Source organism: Solanum stenotomum, chromosome 11, assembly GCF_019186545.1.
Source record: "Solanum stenotomum isolate F172 chromosome 11, ASM1918654v1, whole genome shotgun sequence".
In the NCBI taxonomy this organism is placed as follows: domain Eukaryota; kingdom Viridiplantae; phylum Streptophyta; class Magnoliopsida; order Solanales; family Solanaceae; genus Solanum; species Solanum stenotomum.
The window spans coordinates 48,385,593-48,410,413 of record NC_064292.1 but is presented as its reverse complement, the minus strand read 5'-3'; the positions used below and the strand labels follow the sequence as shown (position 1 = coordinate 48,410,413).

General features: G+C 37.0%; 1 protein-coding gene across 1 annotated transcript; it reads right to left on the bottom strand.

The window, feature by feature from the left end:
• Nucleotides 1-731: 731 nt before the first annotated feature.
• On the bottom strand, nt 732-24,058 carry LOC125843536 (phosphatidylinositol 4-kinase beta 1-like). Its single transcript, XM_049522646.1, has 16 exons — nt 21,947-24,058; nt 18,463-18,651; nt 18,319-18,367; nt 15,026-15,158; nt 14,452-14,914; nt 13,430-13,510; nt 13,228-13,350; nt 11,144-11,213; nt 9,148-9,245; nt 8,956-9,060; nt 7,503-7,556; nt 5,484-5,627; nt 5,318-5,371; nt 5,158-5,232; nt 1,594-1,677; nt 732-1,512 (listed from the first exon to the last, which is right to left on the bottom strand). Exons 1-16 carry the CDS (start codon nt 23,525-23,527, stop codon nt 1,411-1,413), a joined length of 3,405 nt encoding a protein of 1,134 aa, XP_049378603.1. The 5' UTR covers nt 23,528-24,058; the 3' UTR covers nt 732-1,410.
• Nucleotides 24,059-24,821: the final 763 nt, after the last annotated feature.

Sequence of the window (24,821 nt, the reverse complement as noted above, 5' to 3'; positions counted from 1 at the left end):
GTAAGCACTTTTTACTTTCAACTTTAAAGTTGTGAGTTCGAGTCACCAAGGAACTAAAAAGATGAAAGCTTTTGAAAGGAGTTAAAAGAAAAGGTTATATATACTAAGATTTGTAAAGTATTCTTAAAAAAAGGTTTTAGTCCGATAAGTAAAAGAACATGACAAAATTGTTGTAACTACATAGCCATGACAATGTATTTTCGAACTGCTTTTCAACCATAAAGATATTTTGGTACCAAAACTTGAACATATGATAAAGTCCTTCCATTTCAAATAGTTCAGAAGCAAAAATTAGCCATTTATCCTTCTTTTTTAAAAAAATATATAAAGGAATTCAAATGCCAAAATGAAAATGAAACAAATTATTCTATCATTCACATTGAAATGAAAATACATTAACAATTTTTATCATCGGTATTTGATGATATTAGTACTAGAGTGCATTAAATCAAAATTCTATATTGCTTCTTTAGTTCTCGATCATACTCCTATCCTTGTGAGACCAAAAAATTATTTTCGATAGACCCTAAGCTCAATCAGGACAATTTGAGCATTTAGTAACCTATCGTAATTCTATATTGCTTCTTTAGTTCTAGATCATACTCCTATCCTTGTGAGACCAAAAAATTATTTTCGATAAACCCTAAGCTCAATCAGGACAATTTGAGCATTTAGTAACCCACCTATCGTGAGAATTCGTCGATCAAAGATTGCAGTAAAAAAAGGTGTGGTGGACAAATTGCACTATGAAGAGGTGTGGTGGACAAAAAATATTATACATTACAACTCTGCTGTTTCAGATATCTCCTGGTGAACACAAAGAATCAAAGACTTGAAAATCAAGAAATAGCCGGCTGCAATTTTCCTACTGCTAATCTAAATAATGCTTTTGACACAATAAAAGGAAAAATGAAGAACAAAATTAAAGCAAAGAAGCTATTGTACAAACCAAATATCATGTTGCACCAGCAAACTCATGATTCAATTCAAACAGCCGTCTCTCGCATTCTGTCAGCTAGCCACCACTGTTGCATTCTCTTACACACAGCTCTGTACAGTATGTACCCACGGGTGGGTATACTCGACAAATCTCTTCACTGAATCTTGAGACAACCCATGCCTTTTGTCCAATAATCTTGAAAATTGAGTGAAACTAGAAATTAAAGCTCTTCTTGAAGAGAGCTTGCACCTGGTACATTTCAATACAACATTCGCAGGTACAACTACAAATTCCTCAGAAAGAGAAGCAAACTGCAAGGACAAGCAATCCTTTAACCTCGATTGAATCAGACGAACACATCCATATAATGAATTGCTCTTTCCCAACCAAGCCCCTCTCAGCAAACTAGTTAAAGATCGGTTCTCTTCACACGTATAGTCAGATTTCGGTGTGGATAACTCACTTTGACCTCATAATATCCCATTTAAGACCCTCTGATAATAATCATATTGACGAGTACGCCACGCATCCAAGCTACTGCTAATCAAAGAAAGTACCAAGGAAACACATTGCTGGCAAAGACAAACAGAGCATAATGATCAGGTAGATGATAAAAATAAGGAATTAATTAAGTTCAGGACCAGTAAACAAACCTCTTCTGTTAAACTAAGATGAAATCTCTTTCTTAGGTTCTGAATTGTTCGGGGACCACCCTTGAAACAAGGGTAACCAGAATCCTGATATAAAGATCAAAGTGAAACAAATTATGTGTTATTAGGAGATCAATGTATAAATTCAATAAAGACGAAACAGTGTTTGACGAAACAAGTATGCTTAGTAACTCAATCACATGATACAACAGTCCAGCTAAATAGGATTGAGAACAGGAATACAAATTGTGTAAGCCAATCCAGGGAAACAACATGGCCCATATGCCAATCAAGGGAAATAACATGACCGTGCCCAGATAGTAAACAAGAAAATAGCTCATCTCAGAAGTGCCCTTAGACTATCGCTCATCCAACCTTCACAAACAACATCCAAATTGTCATTTCCAGTACTAACCCTGAAGACAAAGATTGGGAAGAAGCTACAGATTCATTAAGACATGCAAGATCAATCATAGAGTTTCTTCTTTCATTCTATATAGCCTGTTTAACTCTAAAGTAAGCACTTCTTAAATAATAAGTTTTTGGCTTCCTAGAAGTTTGGCTAAACAAACTATTAATCTCACTTGTGGATGTATGATGTTTAAGAGGTTCTGAGATTCTCTGTGATGATTTTGCTTTCTCTTATGATGGATCATTCTGTTTAACTTTGGATTAAATTGTGTTCCTTTCTGATACTTCACAATTAAAAAAAAAAAAAAAGATAAAGAAAAGGTTAAGAAAAAGATGAGATGAAATGAACTGAAAGGGAACCTCCTCAACCCATTTGTAAGCCCAACCGAGTTACACACCCAAGAGGATTTTAAAGTATCCCCTTTTCTTTTTCTGAAATAGGTAACTTAGGATTTTAAAGTATTCCTTGTCTGTCATCGGCTGTGCAAGGTTTCTAATGAAGCTTATAATGGTCCTGAACTACTTATTACCCAAAAATTTATAATGATACTGAACAAGTTTCAAGGTTTAGATGCTCGGGTTACTTCATAGTACCGTTCCATACAACTTACCTTCCACTTCGTTTGGCATCACTTAGCCTATAATGACACTCCTCCAATTCAACCATCTTATTTTGTTTATGATACTCTTCTTCTAGAGGACTAATCTAGATATATGATTCTTCCGTGTTTTGACACCAAAATCTCCTCCAATATGACTTCGCCGTTTTCTTATAATTGCAACTACACTTGCAGTGCTTATATTGTCTTAATTAATGAAACCATCCTAAAGCCGAACATACTTTTTTCTGCAAATAGAATGCCATGAAACGTCATCCTAAATACTATTGGTTAGCTCATTCATAAACAAGCACAAGTTTAGGCAGATACTTCATCTAAAGCAACAGTTACAGGAACTGCCTCTAAATCTCCTCCCTGTGTTGTCACGCTTGTGAATAATCCCTCATGCATATCCTATACTACACTTAAATGAATTTCTTTCTTTTCAAGCACCATCAAAAGGCTTCTCTGCACTCCATCATATCCTTTCTCTTAAGTTAATGAATACTATATGGAGATCCTTCTTCCTTCCCAGTAAATTTCAATCAATTTTCCTTAGGAAAATATACATTCTTTGTTGTAAATCCTTGGTCTTCTCCAAATAGATCAACTCTACCAGTATAAAGGAATTTGAAGATTCAGAACCAAAGCCTTATGATGAAATGGCTATGGAGACTAGCATCCAGTGAACAAGCACTATGGAAAGAACTTATCAAGCAGAAGTATGAAATGGAGGATCACTGGTCTACCAAAATGGTCACTAGTACTCATGGAACTAGCATCTGGATGGCCATCAGAAACTTTTGGCCAAAATTAAGAGAAAATTGCAGCATTAGAATAGGAAATGGCATGAAGGTCTCCTTCTGGAGGACAGCTGGTTAGAACAAGGCTCCCTAAAAACCCTCTTCCCAGATATCTACATTCTGAACCAACAACAAAAAGACACTGTGGCAGAAGTTTGGTCAAATCAGGGATGGAATTTGAGTTTTAGAAGGCCCCTAAATGATTGGGAGATCCAAAGACTAGTAGATTTCTTTGGAATCCTTGAACAATTCAAAGGAACCTCTACCTCCCAAGATGGATTGTTTTGGAATCATAACTGCAACGGAAATTTTAGTGTGAAGGAAGCTTGGAAAAAGTTCAACTCTTTCACCCATCAGATTACTGGCTGGCCATGGAAACTAATCTGGAAAGTTAAAATACCTCCTAAAGTGTCCTGCTTCACTTGGCTACTAGCAAAGCAGGCTGTTTTGACTCAGGAGAACCTCATGAAAAGGGGTATCCAACTGAGTCCTAGGTGTTTCCTGTGTGGAGAAGAGGCTGAAACAGTCAAATCACCTCTTTCTTCACTGTAGGATCACTAATATTTTGTGGAGCATTTTCATCAATTCGAAGGGCCTACTTTGGGTGATGCCAAGAAATATTGTCCAGGCCCTGAAGATATGGAGTAGCTTTGCCTACATTTCTGGTCATAAAGAAAGGTGGAAGATCATCCCCACCTGTATCTGGTGGTCTGTGTAGAAAGAGAGGAACCTCAGATGCTTCCAGAACAAAAGTAACAGCATCCAGAAGATGAAGATGAATTGCTTGGTTTTATTTCATTTTTGGTGTAAACTGGAGTATATGGAAGATCTAGAATCAGTAATGAATGCTTTAGGCACCTTGTAATTTTTGTTATTTAGGATTGAAGATCTTCCTGATACTCTCCTTTTATTTGTAATTAGTAAANAGCATCCAGAAGATGAAGATGAATTGCTTGGTTTTATTTCATTTTTGGTGTAAGCAGGAGTATATGGAAGATCTAGAATCAGTAATGAATGCTTTAGGCACCTTGTAATTTTTGTTATTTAGGATTGAAGATCTTCCTGATACTCTCCTTTTATTTGTAATTAGTAAATCTGTAACAAATTGTGGCAGGCTTGATTTTTTGGAATATAATACAAGACTGTTACCTTCTCAAAAAGAAAAATTCTCTATGGGTAGAAAATACAAAATGAATATGAGGTAAATTTTTCTCCTCTACTGCCAATTTATGAGACATAAATGGTAGATTCTTGGTTCTGTTTATGACAGCTATATGATCTTTATAAATTCAGAAGAAGACAAAAGTGATGCTCCCAAATACATACCCCCTTAAATAAGAAGTAACTAACATCTTCAGATCTTCTCTTGATACCGTGACAAGTCAAAGAAGTATATTTTAATTTGGGATATCGAGGAGCAGTACCGTAATTTTGTACTGCATCTTTGACAGTTCTTTTTCTTGATAGGTGCATCTTTGATGGTATTTTAGAGATTAAAAAGATTAAAGTTGGAGAAAAGTCTTCCTTTGTAAAGGCTTAGCCTGCCAAATATGGAAGTCTAAGATACTGAAAAATGGGAAGTTTGCAGCATTAGAACTACAGGACATTTCTAATCCTTTCCCAGTTTTACAAAATTCCCCCAGTCCCCATTCCACCCTCCATGGTAAGTGAGATTCATATATCAGAAACCAAGGTTTTACATAGTATTAAATATATAATGAAATTATCAATGGGAACTGTGTATCAGGGTCTACCTGTAGCATCTCGACAAGAAGAATTATACGCTCTGCGTGCTTCCGACATGTGAGAAACCCTTGGATGCATAGAACCTGAAGACAGGAAAAAAGGCTTAAAGCACAAAAAATACAAAAAGAAGTCCAGATACAAAATACATCTCAGTAAACAATAAATTACTTTGAAATAATCAAAGAACTCGCTTGGAACTCCTTCAGCATCAGAATCCATGATCTAGCACAAATCAACCACAACATATGCTGAGAAACTGTATCAAACACCTCCAGAAGATAAAATAACGGGTAGAACTAAAAAGTTAGACACGAGATTCTTCAGCAGCACATACCTCAAGAAGTTCACGTGTCAATTTAAATGGTGCACTTTCAAAATTTACACCTCCAGGTGAATTAGATAGCATGAAACCAAAGTCAATGTGTATGATATGTCCTTCTTCATCCAATAGAAGATTTCCGTTGTGTCGATCCTTTATCTAGCAACAGAAGCAAAAAGACTGGTAATCATTGCAATACCTACTGTACTAGAAAAGTTAATTTTGCAGAGATTCATAGTAGCCACATTAAGAAAAATCAAAGAAAAAAAGGACAGATTTCAATCATGCAAAAACATTTCTGGAACCCTTGACACAACAAACATTTGACACTGAGAAGCAAGTGAACATTTGAGTGAGTGTGTCAAACGGGAGTACAAAATAACTCACTACACAAACTCATGCTGTTACATCACAAATAGCACACAGCCATTACTTTTCTTTATAGCTAAGTGAACAGCGTATTAAAACAAAAAAAGCACAACAATTGTGTTGTGACTTGTCAGTAACATTATGATATCCTTACATGTGTATCTATTTCCATATCCAGGAACCTTAGAAACAACTAGTTCCGACTAATCAAATGTGAGAGGAAACTGAGGAAGTCTAAAAGCTGGATATCCACACCATATACAGAGGTAACTGAGGAAATCTAAAAGCTGGATATCCACACCATATGCATTCTTCATGCTGCACCTGATGCTAAGAGGGATAAGACAATGGACTTCAGTTTGTGAATTCTCTCTTTTGCCTTCGAAACATCTGAGATCCCTTTCTTTTCAAATGGCTCACCAATAGCATGCAACCATTATGATTGTCATAAATCACAATTACTTGATTAATTGAATCTGTACTAGAGACGGAATCCATGAAGACTTTTCCTAAGGAAACAGGAAAACCAACTTTTGGGCGACCCACCCATGGAAAACAAACATTTAGCATTTCTCTACACATCGCGACATGTCATACTCTTTATCCTTGAATAACAACAGCACCACTTTTTCTACCATTGTGACACATACTACCATGAAACATTCTCATTTCTTAATAGAGAGTCTGGTGTAGTATAATTGTAAATGTGACAGATAAGTCTTTGTGACAAATATACAACTTGAAGAAGAAACCTAATTGTTTCTGGCTTTGCAAGGCCATATCTCCCTGCTTGTCCATTTTCTGCTATTTGATTGTGTTCTAGCTCTTCCATTCCAGCCCTTTAGAATTAAATTTTGCCCAATGCTTTTTAGCTCTATTTCTTGCATTCAGTGCAAAGTGCAAATTTTATTGTCTAATCAGCAGTTCCATTTTCATCTTTGAATTACAATGGAAGTTGCAGACAATGACAGCTGTCGTCAAAGATATGATGGACTGTACAGAACCTGTTTAGTTGAGCTACGCCTTCAAGGGAGGGAGAAGAAGCAAAGAAAGGAATGTAGCTCCTTTGCACTACTGTGGTAGTGCAGAGAGGGAAACAAGAGAGCCTTGGGGAGGAGAGCAGTAGAAATTACTATTGTATAGATGGAGGGGGTAGTCTATGTTTCTTCGTAATATTCAGTGCCACGTAATCCCTGCTAGCTTAGATGTCTGGTAAAATGTAAAAATCATAGTTTCGAATAGGTTCTCAACTTCTTGTTTACTACTTGAATACCAGGTGTTCCCATTTGATCAATACAAGTGTTACTTCATCAGAAAAATCCAATCACTTTTAAGACGAGCGCTGGCATACAGATTTAGTTGTTTTTTACCTTTCAAACACATCTTTTTCCAATTTTCTTTTTTTTTGAAACTGGTAATATAAAAATCTTTTTCCAATTTTCATCCCTTCTTTTCAATTTTATGGGTATTGGGGCGCAAGAAGAGACTAAGATGTGCAATAAATAATCAAAGGATATGGCTAGCATGTAGCCCATGTAAAATGGATATATTTTGGTGAAACATATTAGAGAAAAAAGAAACTGCTGACAACAGAAATATATGATCTGTGTTTAATGCTTCTTTATGCAATCATAAAATTATACAGAGATAAGTCATTTAATTCACCTGCAAAAGGTAGCAAACCAGAGAATATCCAGCCATGCTTTCAACGAAATTTCTCTGCATGTAGAAAAATAAAGGAGGACAAAAATGAGTTTTTTTATTTTACAAGTCCCAAGCCCAAGTGAAATTACCAAAAGGAAATTGAAATGAGAGCTAAGCAAACCATAAGAGAGAAACCCTTAACTATTCAACTAGAATTATACAATGAAACAGGTTAAAATTGTTGGAAGCATTAACTTATCATCCAAACAATCTCCCAAGAGAAAATCCCTTTGAAAATGAAAGGCTCAACAACAAAGATACAACTTAATTTAGTAAAACTAATTGCAGTCATTGACTAGAGCACATCAGTCCATAATTTTCTTCTCTACACTTATTACCCAAAAAATAAGGAACATAAATGACAACTAGTCGATAAGGAGTGCTTCCCTCATCATATACGCACTTTTATTATGTTTCAAAGTGAAGCGCACAGGAGTCCCCAAACTTCCGACATTTCTGGCATTCCAAATATATTTTAAAGCGAGAAGCAAGAAAGTAATACGCCTCCCGGAGAACAAGAAATGAGAAACAAAGCACACCCTTGTTTGAAGTAATGTGCACAATTCTCATATACAAAATTACAAATGTTAATTTTGTAATAAACATAATTAAATTCAATATTCAATATCCAATATCCCAAAATGACTACACTAGACCCAACCCAAACCAAAAGTAGGGCCGTCTGCTATTGAGTAGCAGTACCTGAATATTCCTACATGAGGGGGGTGACAATGCAAGGTAGGGGAAAGAGGAGTGGCCCAATACCAAGGTCAGCAAGAAGGCCAATATATATGGTAGAGGAAGGTGGTAGAAATTAAACAGAGAGGGTTGTAAGGACTGCCCTGGGGGGTAGGGGGTAGGTGGAGAAAGTGATGAGTTAATAAAACATAAGAGGCTAAAAGTGGAGAAGATCAAGAAAGAGGATAAGCAAGGACTATAATGGTTTCCTCCATCTCCAATATGACAAGGCACAATGTGAGAAAAGACTCATCAGAGTGGGAACTTCAACAATTGCAAAGGCTAGTGTAGGGTGAAAAAACACTTTAACCAAAACAGAGCCAACAAAATGTTCAGCCTTGGTGGCCAGGGTTACTCAGTACAAGTGCTGGTAGGAGGTAGCATGCACCTGGTGGAAGCGCAATCTGGCCCAAACACTACCATCACTACAAAAATATTTTTTTCCCTTTTTCCTTGGTTCAGTAAGGCTTCCATTCCAACAAGCTCTATCATGCTTCAACTAGACACAGAAGATAATTATCTAAAAGATCAACACAGAACATAAGCACTTAGTGGGTTGCTTTACTACAATTACCTCCAATAGAAACAGGGGAAGTATAAAACAAAGGCACCCTTGAGAAATTCAAGACAGTAGTAAATCACAAAGGCTACAAACTTTTCTCATTACGACGTTTACCTGAGCAAGCTTAAAGGTAGGAGAATTCTCCTGATACTTGGCAACATAAAATTCCCGTAGACTTGTGATGTTAGGAAATCTACTTTTGATAGAATGAATTGAGGCCTGCAGAACAATGATTAAAACCGCTGTCACGAATATTCACAACAAATAAAGAACACTCAGGTTATCAAGAAAAAAGCAACAATTTACCGTATCTGGAATTGTTTCAATTAGAGCAGTATAAGAGGATGTAACTAAGACTTCATAAGGACGCAACCAAAGCGGCAGACCAGCTTCCTGGAAGATATCTACCATTTCAAAATACTCAAACAATATGAGAGAGTAACTTGAGAGCATAAAACATAATTCAAGGTCAACAGTAAAAACATGAATCTCCACTGACATTGGCATATCTAGGAATGAAACCCTAGCAATAGACCTAGCAAATGCAGGAGGATGGAGAGAAAAGGTCAATCTTTCGGTAGAAAATACTGTTCTTTTTCGCAAGTATATCGGGAAAGAACAGAAGCCTTCTTGTGAGCTAGTAAAGATGTAAAAATACCGAAGAAATGACTCCCATAATGAATTAAGGTAATTGACAAATAAGCATAGTATTTACCAAAATCATTTCCTGAATTTTATTCATTAATGATGACAATCATTGTCTTATTTCATTTTTATCTTTACATGTGCTCAATACTATTCTTCACTTTATACAACTCTGTTGTCACATTAGTTCAAGGTGAGTTAAATATGATTTTCACTAGAATATTAAGAGTTCTAATTGCTTTTGTAATTCACCGAGTATTTTAAACATTTTTCAAATTACGAAAGACGGTGATCACAAAGACAGGAATACACAGAAGAGGACTGTGTGCCTTATACCAATAAAAAGCTCAAAACAAATAAATGTGAGTCCCAAATCAACTTGTTGGATATCATAAAGCCAACTATTTTACATATTTTACACCAGACAAGAAAATATGTACATGATGATTATCTATGTGAATAATACCAATTAAGTAATATATCCCTGATCAAGGAACCAACCTTGCAACCCAAATCCCAATTCAACCTGTGAGGCCTATAAACAAGGTTGAATATCTACTAAAAATAGGCTAACTTATAACGGTGGTGTTCGGACCAACTTGTGCACACCCTCAACTATTCCATGCGGATATGTACTACTTATCACCAATATAAGTATTGGGTAATTTTTCTCCAAACAGAGAAAGATCGACAGAACTCATCCAGCAATTTTTTTCTGTTGGGATTGAAACTCTTGAGTTCACAATCATCATGTTGAAGAAAATAGAGAAAACCTCAATATGATAAAAGATCGCCTAGCTAGATAAGCCCTCATATAATTTGACCTCCTCTTTCAAAAATCACTTGCTTAAGGAACAAATGTTACTCGCACATATGGCTCTGCTAACCAAATGTTTCAGTACTTCGTATCATAGTACTATATATGTGTGATGAGCAAGATTTGACTTACTTGAATTCTTCATTCATTTCTCTAGGCAAAGTTTGTAGTCATCAAATTTTTCAGAATATTTCCTTTCCTAAGCTTCTTACGAATTACTAGATTACCATATTTATTATGCCCTGTTCTACATCTGTTTCGTGACCATGTGCAAGAACTTCGCCTATATTACCTTGAGTGCTAGTTTTTATCAAATTGATTTCTTTTTAAAAATTTCCCGCATCCAAATGCATTTCAACCTTCTAATTTTAAGGTCTTCGTACTGAATATATTTTAGAGCAAAAGCAAAAAGATATTACCACAAAAAATATTCTGCAGAAGGCACAAAAAAAGATTAAGAAAGCAGATATGAGTTACATGACAACTGGTCCCATGCTCTCTTATTTATAACAGTTCATGTTAAGGGAAGAGTTCTAGACCTCTACTAAACTCAATTCAATAACTCAGTAATAACTCGGGGTCAGGGAACATTTATAATGAGCTACCCCCACCCCACCCCTACCCCCTCCCACCCCACAGTAATATAATATCAGATCCTCCTTACATATCCCCTCATCCAAAAGTTGCATTGGCTTCGTTAAGACAAAAAATTGAAGCAAACAAAGCCAAAGCTATCTAAAAGCAAAAAGGTACCGCAAAATAAAATAGCAAAAAACATAACCTATAAAGAATACCAATAATTACACAACAATGGAAGATCTTTGAATCCAAGATACTTACCGTAGAAGTGGGAGATAAGTTGTACAGCAAGATGCTCCTGTCTGCAATCATCACCACTCTTCACGATGAACTATATGAATGCCAGAAATTAAGCATGTTAGCTGCTATTCAAAGAACAACATAATATGATATTGAGAAACAATTATATATACCCCAAAGTATAGAATAAAAGGAAGCAGCAAAGATAATGGAGAAAATTTTGTGGACTCAGAAAATTCTTTAAACAATCAATTATCAACTTAATTTTGTCTCACTTCATCCCTGTTTTTCTGGTGACAAAAGGAATGAAAAAATAACAAAGATAAAAAGGCACAAGGGAAAACAAAAAACTTGTGGGAGAAATGCTTGAAATTTTTGAGGTTCTCATGGGAGTTTGACAAGAATACTCAGCCTAATTATGTGGGTTCTCTCCCTTACACCTGAGTGAAAATCCAAATGTGTATTCTACCTGACTTGAAAGAATTATATAAAGATAGAGCACAAGTATTTTTGGACTGGGAACATGCTTCAGGTTTTATGATTTAGCTAGGCTAAGATCTTACTGGACTTCTTTGTAATTATAAGAAATCTATCCTTTGGACGTAGGTTAGTACTAACCAACAGTGTGCTAGACCCTTAACCCCCCGCCCCCCTTTTACCATGTCTTTGTTCCCTCTGCTGACTCAGGTGGCAAAAGGATGAATAGATTCCTATGACAAGGCAAGAGGGAAAACAAGACATTTAATTTGGTAGAACAGGAACCGTCTCAACTGAAAAGAGCACAGGAAGTCTGAATATCAAAGACTTGAGAGCTCAAAGTACCAGTTTGCAGCATAAATGGCTTTGGAGATTTAACAATGAGGAGGGGGCTTTGTGGAGGAAGGTTATTGTAACCAAATATGGCTCAACTCTTGAATTAAGGAGCAATCATAATACATGTGGCATCTGGAGACATAAGAGCACACTGGGATTCCTTCCAATCCAAGACCTCAATAGTATTTGGAGACGGCAGGAAAATGCAAATTCTGGCAAGACACTTGGCTTGACCAGTAACCCCTAAAGGAATAGTACCATCTTTGTACACTGTGGCACGAAATTCTGAAGCTCTCTAGTCAGATTACTGGATTGAACAAGGCTGAAACATCAAGTCTACGAACAATACCAATGACTGCGAAATGGACAGCTTATGTCCTGATGTCCATCGCTTCTCAGATGTCATAAGATCCCTCTCAGTTTGCGGACAGATACTATACAGTGGAAATCCAATGCTAAAGAAATGTTTACTGTCAAATCTTGCAACCAGCAGCCAAAGCCCGCTGTTGCTGATAACTGGCCTTCGAAATGCATCAGTAGAAACAGAGCACCACTGGAAGTTGAATGATGTGCCTGGTTGTTAGCCAAGGAAGCCAACCTTACGCAAAAGAATCTACAGAAAAATGGGAATAAACATCTGCAGTAGGTGCTGCCTTTGTCAGAAACAAAATGAGGATGACATGCTTTTTTTTCTCTTCATTGCTCTTTCACCTCCCAGATCTGGATCTTCTTTTTTAACATTCTGAGTGTTGCTTGGACCATGCCAAAGACCACAAAGGAGCTATTACAATGCTAGCACTTGAAAGGATTCCAAAAAAGGGGAGAACATGGATGGTCAGTAATAGGTGGACTGTTTGGAAGGAAAGAACACGAGTTTTCGAGGCAAATGGAATCTGTAATTAGCATTAAGCATAGATATACATCTTCACTGTTTTTGGTGCAACCTAGCTATTTCAAATTATGTAATATGTGTAACTGAATATCAATGAGTTACATTTACCAATGAAAAGATCGCTAGAAAAAGCTGAAACCCATTATGTGTACATTATGTCTATTATTTTTAACAGGGAATATGTATATGATACATATCATAAGTAGATTTATATATGTATGTCTGCATGTCCTAATCATTAGCAGCTAATTACGAGCATTAAGTAGAGAAACAAACAATTTTACCAAGGATCAACCTTTCTCTTTATACATAAGGCAAGCACACATGTCATACTAACTTATCAAAAATTACGACGAAAATATTAAGGAGACAACAACAAAAATCAGATGGTGGGACTCACAGATCTCAAGTCCCACCCAGGTAATTTCCCATAACCAGAGCATTTGCGTATTCTTTCCTTCTTGACTTCCCAGAGTTCTCCAGAAAGTGCATCACTAACCTTGGGAAGACCACCATTTGTGACCTGTTTTCAATGAGATTATCATGCACATGGAATAATAGGTTCTATTTAGAAGAGGAACAACATCTGACAACGTCTCTACCTTAGGTTGTGCATCAGATGAATCCTGACCAGCACCTTTCAAAGGGAGTCCAGGAGGTGCTTCGCCTTTTAATGCAGCTAACTGTAAAGAGAACCATGTTTGTGATTTCTTCATGTATGGAGAAGTATCAAAAGGAACAAGTAGGACACATGAACAAAATTATCATGAATGGTGATATTTATAGAGCACCATCTCTCCCAAAAGATGAAAATATCAAAGAAACAACGGTAATCATCTTTCAAAAGAAAATCCTAGGAAGGAGTTAGAACTTAGAAGACATCACATGATATCTCAGACTCAACGAGCAACAAGATGCCTATCATGACAGAAGATTATGACCTGTCTTTTGCTTGACAAAGAATAACAGTGCATCAACACCTACTCATCCAGCACTCAGTGACATTAATGTCTCCACTAGAAAACAGCATAGAAGAAGATAATGTTGAACTAATACATTCAACATAAAAAGCTCCTCAATTTCATAAAAAAATCCAGTTTCAGTTCTCACCAGAGCAGTTAAAACTAACACAAATTTGCAATGATGGATCAGAACTCCAAGCTCTGTGATTTTGGGGGCGTGGTTTATCCTTATCTAATGGCTCCCAACAAGCACCATATTATCCATTATCTTTCTCCACTAACCCTAGATTTCTAAGAAAATGCAACTGCTAAGCAGTGTGATCCTACTACTAAAACTGATGGGGGTGGATGTCCACCTGATCCCCTCTTAATAGTTCAAAACAGCAGCATATCTAGCTATAACGTCCCGGTGACTTAAACATACTTCTTTGATGTCTTGATGCATAATTATGAAGGACAATTGATCATATAGAGGCTAGACCAGAAGCATTGATGAAAAGACAAATAAAGAAAGGCATTCACGTAATTCACGAAGATCAGATATTACACATGATCTTATTCAAAAGGCAGTACTGCATCTCATGAAGATCCAATAAGTATACAGAAACTTCACGCAAGGAGTGTAAAAGAATGTTCACATATGCAGCAGAGATGAAGGTTACCTTAACTTCCTCGATGGCTACTGTACTGGGAACCCTTCGATGCTCTTTCTTTCTTGGTGGTTCTTGGTCCACTATATCCTCCATCCTAACACCAGGATCTACAGTCAAGACAACCCGTACCCATTCTGAATCAATAGCATCTGACTTCAATGGAAGAGATGGGACCTCTCTGCATTTACTATAACTTTCTGAAGCAGAACCAAGGCTGCAATGATCTATTGCAGACTCTGATTGCATCTCTACCGAAAAATTCACTCGCACAAATTTCACTTTAGCATCCCATAATTGAGCCATTGCTTGGTCTATGGCCTGAGATGCAGACCTTGACATTCTGTCATTGTGGTTATCCTGTCCTATCCAAAGAGGATAAGCCCAAGGAGGAGGCTTTGGCAATAGAACATCTCCATTTGCCAGAGGGATCCCTCCCTTAGATAGCTTTTGAGAGTTGGATGTGTCTTTTAAACTGTCATTTGCATGAAAGTGAAAAGGAAGGAACAAAAATGAGGCAGTGGTAAACAGAAACAAGCCTGTTAAAAGTAAGTCTGTCTTTGGGTCATAAACGTTATCAACTTACTTGGGGCTTTCACATTTTAAAACTTCAACACATATCAAATAAGGAGCCTTTTCTCTTGAATTCAAGAGAACAGCTTCATCTTCAGGAATATGAAGAACACGATGCATCCCCTTTCCCATCGGAAAGCACACTCCTGTAGCATATCCAAGAAATTAAGACAACAGAATTGAAACTAAAGCTGCAAAGGAGATATATCTTGATTGAACTGAGAGTGGCAAAGGGGATATATTTTGGCCAAATTTGCGTCCACGTGAACTGAAATATAAAAGTAGGACAACTATCATAGCCCACATTACATTATATCGTACAATCTTAATATACGAGACTCGCTGCCAAATCGAAAACTCTGCCTATCTGTTAAATGTCTTCAGAACCTGATTTTTGTATAACCTGCTTTTACAGGTAGATCCTCCATTTCATTAATACTTGATCAGCCTTCACACTCAATCTGCCTGAATTCACGCGACCAATTTAAATGGTAAGACATTCTATCTTCAAATATTAAGACTAATACTCCTGATTTCCCACTTTTTTTTGACCCACCAGCAATACACAAGGTGAATAAAACTGTTTTGACCTCATACAACAACAACGATGCCTCAATCTAAACTAGCTAGGGTTGACTTAGGCTATATGAGTTCTCCATATCTATACCATTCCATTTCGACAATCTTCATTCTGACACTCAATAGTATATATTAGATCTCTCAGACACTAGTAAGTTTTTTAATTTTCAGTTGACGTGCAATTCTCTAAAAAACTCTGGACAAATAATAAACCTAACGCAAGTGGCTCAAAAGGTTTAAGTCTTAATCCCAACAAATTGACTATGTAGATCTTTCACTTTCATTGTGTTCTATTCTTCGCTAACTCAATACGAATTCCAAGAGGCTGCGTATGTGAGTCTATAGACAAGTTCCCTCCACGTGCGTTGACCTCATGAGCTAATTATTTTTTAGGTGAAGGATTGGTGGTCAAAAATAAAGTTCTCTATAGTTTCTAAATGTATAATGTTTATATCCAGAAGACATATATATCAATCTGAAGCTCAACAGAAAGTTGATCAAATAAACAACAACAACTACATACCCAGTGAAATCCCACAAGTGGGGCCTGGGGAGGGTAGAGTGTACGCAAACCTTACCACTACCTCGTGAAGGTAGAGAGATTATTTCCGGAAGACCTTCCGTTCGAGTACAACTAATCAAAGTATGAATGAAAAGGGAAAATGACAGTGAAGAAAATATAGCAACTAATGCAGAAACAGTAACAACACAATAGTGCAATAATTGAAACACCATAAAAAACACATGGTGGTAGAAAGAAAAAACACGACTCTACAAAAATAAAGTTAATACTGATCTTTATCATTTTCAAAAAGAAGGTTAATACTATGACAAACACCACTAAGCCTAAACCCTTCAGGAAGCAAGACAACACTCCACTACCCACTAACCTTCTACCCTACGCCAACCTCCACACCCTCCTATCTAAGGTCATATCCTCAGTAAGCTGAAGTTGCATCAAGTCTTGTCTAATAACCTCCCCTGTACTTTTTCGGCCTACCTCTACCTCTACTTCTCTTCGCACCCACTATATCCAACCTCTATGCTTTTTTGATCAAATCAGCCTTTTTTAAACGAATTTGCAGTTTCTTATTGCTAAAAGGTGACCTCATCTGAACTAACAGCCCTGTAAGCACACGTTTTGAGAATTTGAGCTTGTCTACCAAACTTTTTTTTATATAGAACCATTTAACCTACATTTCATTGACCTCCACACAATTCAAAGGGGTGAACCATTAAGGGAAGGATGATGTTTCAGACAAGGAATGCATTTTCTAGTAGAACAGTAGAAAGAAAGCGGACATGACAGGAAACAAGATCCTCAAATAGGAAAGTTCTTAAGTGAATAAAAATGTTGGTCTAACTGATTTACACAAACAGAAGCAATTATAGCCAAATAACTGCTTTGCACCAAATAATAACTTTACACACCAATGGATGCTTCACATTTAACAAAGGGAGCGTAGGAAAAGGAGAGGACAGGGGTGAGGAACAGGCAGAGACAGTCAACCATCTCTTTTTGCATTGCAAATGGACAGATCAATTATGGAGAATATTCAGCAGCCTTAGGAAGATCATTTGGGTGAAACCAAGAAACATAATACAACTTCTAAATTGTTGGATCAATGTGGGCAATACTACAATCAAGGAGGAGAGATGGAAGATTGTCCCAGCTTGTATATGGTGGACAGTGTGGAAAGAAAGGAATCAAAGATGTTTTGAGGGCAAGAAGAACAATTTGCAGAATTTCAAGATGAATTGTATAGCTCTTTATTATTTTTGGTGTAAACAGAAAGTTTTAGTACAGGCAGAAGAACTTCTTGATGTTTTAGACTATTTGTGACAAACAGCACAGATGGAGTCTGTTTAGTTTGTAATTCTTTTGGAAGGGGGGCTACTTTGATGTAGTATACCTGTGGATAAATAGAAGAAAAAGTTACCATTCTCAAAAAAAAATAAAAGGAGAGGACAGGGGCAAGTTCAATAATTTTTACGAAAGGAACATGTAGTCCCCCTCTTACGACTTAATCATCACTTGAGTGGAGTGGGACCACTGTTCAGAGAAACCGCCTACCTGCCTTTGCAGGGAAGGAAGTAGGATGCACCAATGGTCAAAAAGACATCTCTTGTTTTCCCAAAGAGTAGGAATTAATTCAAGGTGAAAAAGTTAAATAGAAAATAAAAAGAGATTAAAAGAGAAAAAGAAACTGAGAAATTATGAAAGTTAATTTTCTTATTTCAAACTAAGTTTCTTGAAGCATTAGTGATGCCAAAGAAGAGGCTTGTTAACAAGATAAATACTTCCACTGTGGTAGCAGATCACACTTGCAATGACTTTAATCCCTCAAACCTCTCTTTAGACCAAACAGAAATGATTGTGCAATAAGGAAATGCACCTTATTGACACACTAACCATTCTCAACACATAACAAAGGATTGAAGCAAGACAATGGCATGGAAGCTACAAGACGACAAATCCCAACAGTTGCATAAAAGAACCATGTTAAAAGCGACTGCTCTTCCAATATATGATATAATTACATCTGCAGGAAGTATTCCTCAAAAAATTTTATGCCTTTAGGTGGAAATCCATCTCAAAAACCTCTCAAGACCAAAAGGGCAACTGAGATAATAGATAGAAGAAATCAACACTAAAACATTTGTATTGTAACCTATAAGGAAATGCAAACAGTTGACTCATGCATTAATTTCTCAGTACACGTGTACCTCCACTGTTTTGAGCATCTGCTAGATGTGCATTGATCTCCACTAATGACTGGAAGCAGAAAAGCGAATGTCAGTGAGGGGAAGTGTTAACAAAGGTACCATACCAAAGGAAATGTGAATATAACAAGTTAAAAGTAGAGCCACCTCACAAAGAGCACTTTTGCGATCCTCGACTGGAAACACATCTACTAATCCATAAGAAGTATCACACAGTGACTGCACAAAATCAAGTGATTGGTGATAGGCCCCTTTCCGAAATTGTGACAACCCATTATCTGGAAGTGGAGGTTTTGCATTTAACCTCTCGTGCTGCTTTGGGGAGCCAGGACGTTTCTGCGGAATAAACATTACTTGAGATTTAAGTTACAATTACCAGCATACTATATATGTCTTTTTTTATGATAAGGTACCATCATACTAAATATATCAACTCCTCAATTACAACTAGATTCTGCATGATTGCAGAGGAGGCTGGTGTAAAGAGCCTCACATGAAATATATGTGCATCCATAATTTAACAAACACTGCTTCATCAAAAAAAAAAAAAAAACAACTAACAAACACTGCATCACATTTCCATCATGTCATCACAACTCAAAGCACTGTAGATTATTGCAACTAAAGAACCATGGCATTCAAATGACTTTCTACAAAGCTTAACAGTACTGATAATTTAGCCAATATTGAGGTGTTACGGTCATGAAAGAAAAACTAAATGGAATGTCTATATCTGGTAGCAGTATCACAGTAAGGTCATGAGAGAAAAATTATAATGGAATGTCGATACCTGGCAGCACTATCACACAGTGGCCTAGGAAGATTCAGTTAAAAGCAAAACTCGCAATGTTACTTCCGCTGTTGGATTGAAACATATGAAACCTATCTGGCTTGGTTTAGCCCACAGAGGAGGGGTACGGTTAATTGCAACAGGTGTTATACGTGTGAAATGGATATTGAAGACACAATCACCAGTTTATGCCGTCGTCTTCTGTTAGCAGTTGTAAAGCTTGTTTTAATACATTTTGGTCTGTTAAGTAGGCAATGCCTGTTACACTCAACGATATTCTTTTGCATGGGAAAGCAAGGAAGATGATCACAGAAAGCAGTAGATTGTGTGGGCGCATAATACCTCCGGACACCCCTGTACTTGACACCATTTACTCAGTGCACACCTGAACTATTTTTTGACAAATTACCCCNCCCCCCCCCCCCCCCCTCTATGCGGGGCTAGTTGATAGCCTCAACCTCCCTAACCAATCTCACCTGTGGTTAGTGAGAGTCACGGGCTGCCACGTGGAATTTTTGAGTTGTAGCCAAATCAAAAAGTTTTTAGCCTTAATAATGGGAGTTGTAGCCATGTTTAAACTCATTAATTTTTGGAATCATCTAATTTCGGCCAACTTTGTATTTAAACATGGCTACAACTCCCATTATTAAGGCTAAAAACTTTTTGATTTGGCTATAAATAGTGGAGCTTTAGCCGAGTTTTTTAATAGATTTGGCCCCAACAAAAGAAGAAAAATATAGTCATTGCATCTAAGGAAGTAATAAAAAGGAATACACAATTGGGGTAAAACATAAATTGTATATTAAGAAGCAAGAAGAAATACACAATTATAACAAAAAACATTTGTATATGAAAATTCACTTGGAAGCTGATTTTTTTTCTTTTTCTTCTCCCACACGCCTGAAACAGAGTGTATCCATGCTCTTTTCCACAACAACATCCAGCGATTAAGTCTATTAAAGTTTTCAACTACAGTTCTTGGGTATTCATGACTAATAAATAGTCCAGGGGCGCACTGAATAAACATTGAGGGGTCCCGTTGCATTATGCCATTATGGAGGAGGCTGGAAGGGCAGGAACCTAAGATGATGATTTGAAGACAAAATTGAAGCTAAACATAGACTAAAATTTAGGTACTTCTATCTTATTTACTTTTTGGTTTTACATGCAAAATGTGTATGAACAGTACATGTACTTGACTTTTTACGCTTCCTCTTGGTTAAAAGGGAACTATATTTATTTATTTTTGAAATAATTAAAAGGGAACTATATTTTTAACCACTTTTTCGATAAATCAAATTTCATTAATATCAACAAGTCTGTATTATAAAATATCTAGCTTATCCGTCCTCACAAAACTATCCTGGTCATTATATCAATTAAAAAACTAGGGTATTTTCACGTTAATCCAAAAGAATCCATGAAATAGCAAGATTCTTTCTCATATTCTGGAACATTCTCTTATTTCTGCCATTCCAAATTAGCAAGAAGATACACAACGGTATAATTCTCCATACTAACTCCCTTTTCTACCCACCCTCTGAAATCACCAACTGTGATTTCCTCCTCCACAGTTCTTAGTAACTTCCATGAGATATTAAAGAAAACCAGCAATTCTTCATGCTAACTCCCTCTGTCTTTCCCCGGTTCTTGATTGACCAAAACCATGGTGTTTAGCTAACAAGTTATGACAAGGAACATCTCTCCAATCATAAAAAACATCAACAGAGATCTGCAGTTTGCGAGTAATGGTCTACATGTTGAAACTAATAGCAGGAGCATACAAGGCATAATAACATAACCAATAATTTGTCTATCACACTAACAAATTCTACTTCAGGGCAGCAGGGACAACTACACTTTGCAGGTGCGCAACACCATTTATCATGTCAAGGCAGAATTATGATTTGTTTTTTAAGGTGATAAAATGATTATAGTACAGCCAGGCATAGATTCTCAAGATAGAAAATTAGTATATGCGGCCGGGTCAAGGGGACAGGTAAAATTAGTTTCATCCTTCTTTTATGATGTATTATCACTAAATTTTTGAAACTCAACATACCCAGAGTAATCCCACAAGTGGGTTCTGGGAAGGGTAGGATGTACGTAGGCCTTAACCCTACCTTTGTGGGGGTCGGGAGGTTGTCTCTAATAGACCCTCGGCTCCAAAGAGATGTAAAGTTGAAGAACGGATGCAAGAAAATACGACAGCAAAATAGCACAATTGAATAATATAGAAAGCATAATTGAATTTTGGGAAACATGCAAATGAACACCATACTCCCTGGAGAAATATCCAAAACAAGAACCTTTATACAAGACTTATGTCTGTTGTTATATCCTTAAAACCACCAACAATCTGGTGTGTTGATGGTGGAACGGATTCTATATAGTCTAACATCAAGTGCCATAAAGTTAGTGAGGTGATCAAGTCCAATGAAACTTTAGCCTGTAACACTACCACGCTAAGACTTGGAGCCAAAATCAAGGACAGAATTTTCCTATGAAATACATTTTTTTAAAAAATAAAAATGCATTTCGAAATACATTTAAGAGACGCATTTAGTTTAAAGAGAGAGAGAGAGACGAATTTAGTCTTTACTGATAAAATTCACAAGAAACACGAGGGAGGGCACGGATATACCAGACTTGAAATAATTCTATTCGTGAGGATACATGAGGGGGGTGACAACTGAGATGCCAAGCCTCGTGAAAGTGAGTAGACACTAGACAGATTTACATATGGCATTATAAATATACAGACTTGGTCCTTTCCTTGATTTAGTTACTGAGGGAGTTATCAGCAACTGACAAAAGTGCAAGCGATTTTAGTGTACTTACCTCTTTGTTCCCCTTTGAAGCAAAGAGGTCTGAATCTTCAACTGAACGGTCACGATCCTTAAACAGCTTGCGGAAAAAGTTCTCAGTTCCAGGACTGCTCTCAAGAAAACTGCCACCATTACTGCTTTCATTTGATGCTGACAGTTTTGAATCCTCTGGATGCACTCGAAAGAGTCGACGAAACAATGGAAAATCTGAAGGCTCTTCTTCCTCACCATTTGCATGCCTCCTAAGATCGTCATCAGCTCTGTCATTACCATCTTTCTTATCCTCAAATTTTTCCTTAAAAAACTTTTTGAAGAACCCTTCCTTTTCATCATCTTCAGAACTCCTTGTTGATTTTTCAGCTGTTTCGTTCCTTTCTCTTACGTCCTTCTTCTCCTCAAATTTTTTGTCCTTCAAAAACTTCCGGAAAAACCCGTCTTTTTCATCATCTTCAACAGGTTTGGAACCTACTTTATCCTCCAAATCATTTTTATTATCACGAAACATACGTTTGAAAAATCCATCTGTACTTGAGTGCACATCCTCATCATCATCCTTGTTGGTACTCAAAAGCCTCTTGAAGAAACCATCCTTCTCTGATTCCTCTGCATCCTTATCCACAGATTTCCTAGCATAATCATCTTTACTATTACTAAGAAGTCTGCGAAAAAATCCATCTTTTTCTGACTCCTCTTCATCTTTGTCCACTGATTTCCTACTATCATCATCCCGACTCTCTCTTAAAAACCTCTTAAAAAAACCATCCCTCTCCGGTTCTGCATCATCCTTTTCCGCTGATTTCCTCACGTCGTCATCCCTACTATCCCTCAAAAGTCTCTTCAAAAAACTATCTTTTTCTGGTTCTTCATCATCCTTCTCCACGGATTTCCTGAATAGCAATGCATCTCTTACTTTTGGACCCGGAATCAACTTCTTAAAAATCTTATTTTCCTCAGGCGACGATATTTTACTTCCAAGACCATCATCCTGTGGCAATGAACTCCCTGAGGGTGAAAATGACAGAGACCGCTGTACAGCTGGTGGTGAAGATGTCAAGGATAATAGCTTCTGTTTTGAAGACAATAACTTATTAAGCATCTGATTCTTTCCCAAGAGATTAGATGAAGTGTTTGGGGGTTTTATCAAAGGTGGCCACTCACCCATCAAAGTAGCAGCAATCTGACACTTCTCCTGAAGCCTACTTATCCCCTCATTATCATCTGTATCCTCCAACTCCGCCATCAAAAACCAGTGCACTTTTAGGGCAATATGTAATGACTTCGAACACACATCGATCACAAACTTATCCAACGAGGGGCTCGGTTTATGAACCATCATATACGATATCTGAAACAAGTAACTCTCAATGCCAGAAAGTGGAAGTGTGTACATTCTATTACACAAATAGTCCCTAACACCAGGATGATCATGCTTATAAAGGTAGCTGACAGCGATCCACTCACAGAAGAACGCAGAATCAAAGAATCTAATAAGCCAACCACTCTCTCCAATATCCTCACTTGTTGGGATTATCCGAGTTACCTCCCGAGGTGACTCGGCCGGCTCTCCTCTCGTCAATCCCAATAACCTCACCATTGTCAAATCATCATAACAATCATAAAACCCTAAAACTCAAACCCTAACCCTAGATATTTCTTTCCAATTAACAGCTCCTTTAAATCATATGCACTTACTATATACAGTAACCAATTCAAAATTCGAAATCGTAGCAACTTCAATCAGTGGAAATTCAAAGACCTTCAAGCTACTGAATTAACTAAATTCCGATCAAATCACTAAGGAGAAAATCAACGGAACTTCTTTAAGAAGAAGCAGAGAGAGATATTTTGAATTTTTTTCTTAATAAATGTAGGGATCCGACGAAGATATCCAAATATATACCATCCGACGACGGTGGAACTACGTCGTATCACCTCGATGAAGCTCTGCGGTCGTCGGCGAAACCAACCCAAGGGCGGAGGTTGGGGGTGGGGGGGAGCGAGGTAGCGGAGGTGATCAGAGGCGTATTATAAAAATTAGGTGTGGAAGAATGCAGGGTTGGTGCTAACGTGCACTGAGGGTGTTGGGTGAAGTTTCAACCTTCAACCTCTAGTGAATAGAGAGTGAGAGGGTACGTAATTGACGGGAAAAGAGAGCAATATAGCAAAAGCGAAATTCAAAATACTAATTTATTAATTAGCGGGTGTTTGCACGTAAAAATTGTGAAATTACAAAAATAATAGTATTTATTTTAAGTTGACAATAATATTTAAAATTTGAAATTGTATTTTTATATCATAAATTGGTGTTGTTTTTGTATTTTTGTGAATAATTTAGAGTGAAATTTGGGAATGGGGTTCTCCAGTTTGGAAATTCAACTTCAAGTTGAATTTTGAAAAATTGTACTATGTTTAAATAGTTTTTCAAAAAAAATTGAAAAATACAACAAGTAATATTTTTAATGAAATCTCACAAAGTGATTTGAAGAGGGTATAGAGTGTACGTACATCTACCACTACCTCTTCGACGTATAAAGGTTGTTTCTGAAAGATCATGGGCTTAATCAAATCAAAACAATAATTGAAGAAAAATAATTGTGGAGAGAAACATGATGACTAATAACAAAACAGTGCAGAGTATATATGCAAGGAACCGTAACAAGTGTAATCACCTAGACACATGAATAGGTGGTATCAGATACCAAAAGCCCAAAACTACATGAATGGGTTGATACTACAATCGACATGGTGTTATATACTACCACCAAGTCAATTATATGAATAGGCTAGTAATAAGACAAACTCTTAATTGTCTATTAATCTTATACCCTTATTAGTGACCTGCGTATCCTTCTATCTAAAGTCATGCTATCTAAAGTCATGTGCACAGT

What these genes read in the sequence shown, in the direction of transcription:
- LOC125843536 (XM_049522646.1), bottom strand. Translation starts at nt 23,527, where the DNA reads ATGGTGAGGTTATTGGGATTGACGAGAGGAGAGCCGGCCGAGTCACCT. An exon ending in GCAAAAGTGCTCTTTGTGAG is followed by an intron (nt 18,368 to 18,462) that starts GTGGCTCTACTT and finishes TTCTGCTTCCAG; the next exon opens with TCATTAGTGGAGATCAATGC. An exon ending in CTACCTTTAAGCTTGCTCAG is followed by an intron (nt 7,557 to 8,955) that starts GTAAACGTCGTA and finishes TTCTACATGCAG; the next exon opens with AGAAATTTCGTTGAAAGCAT.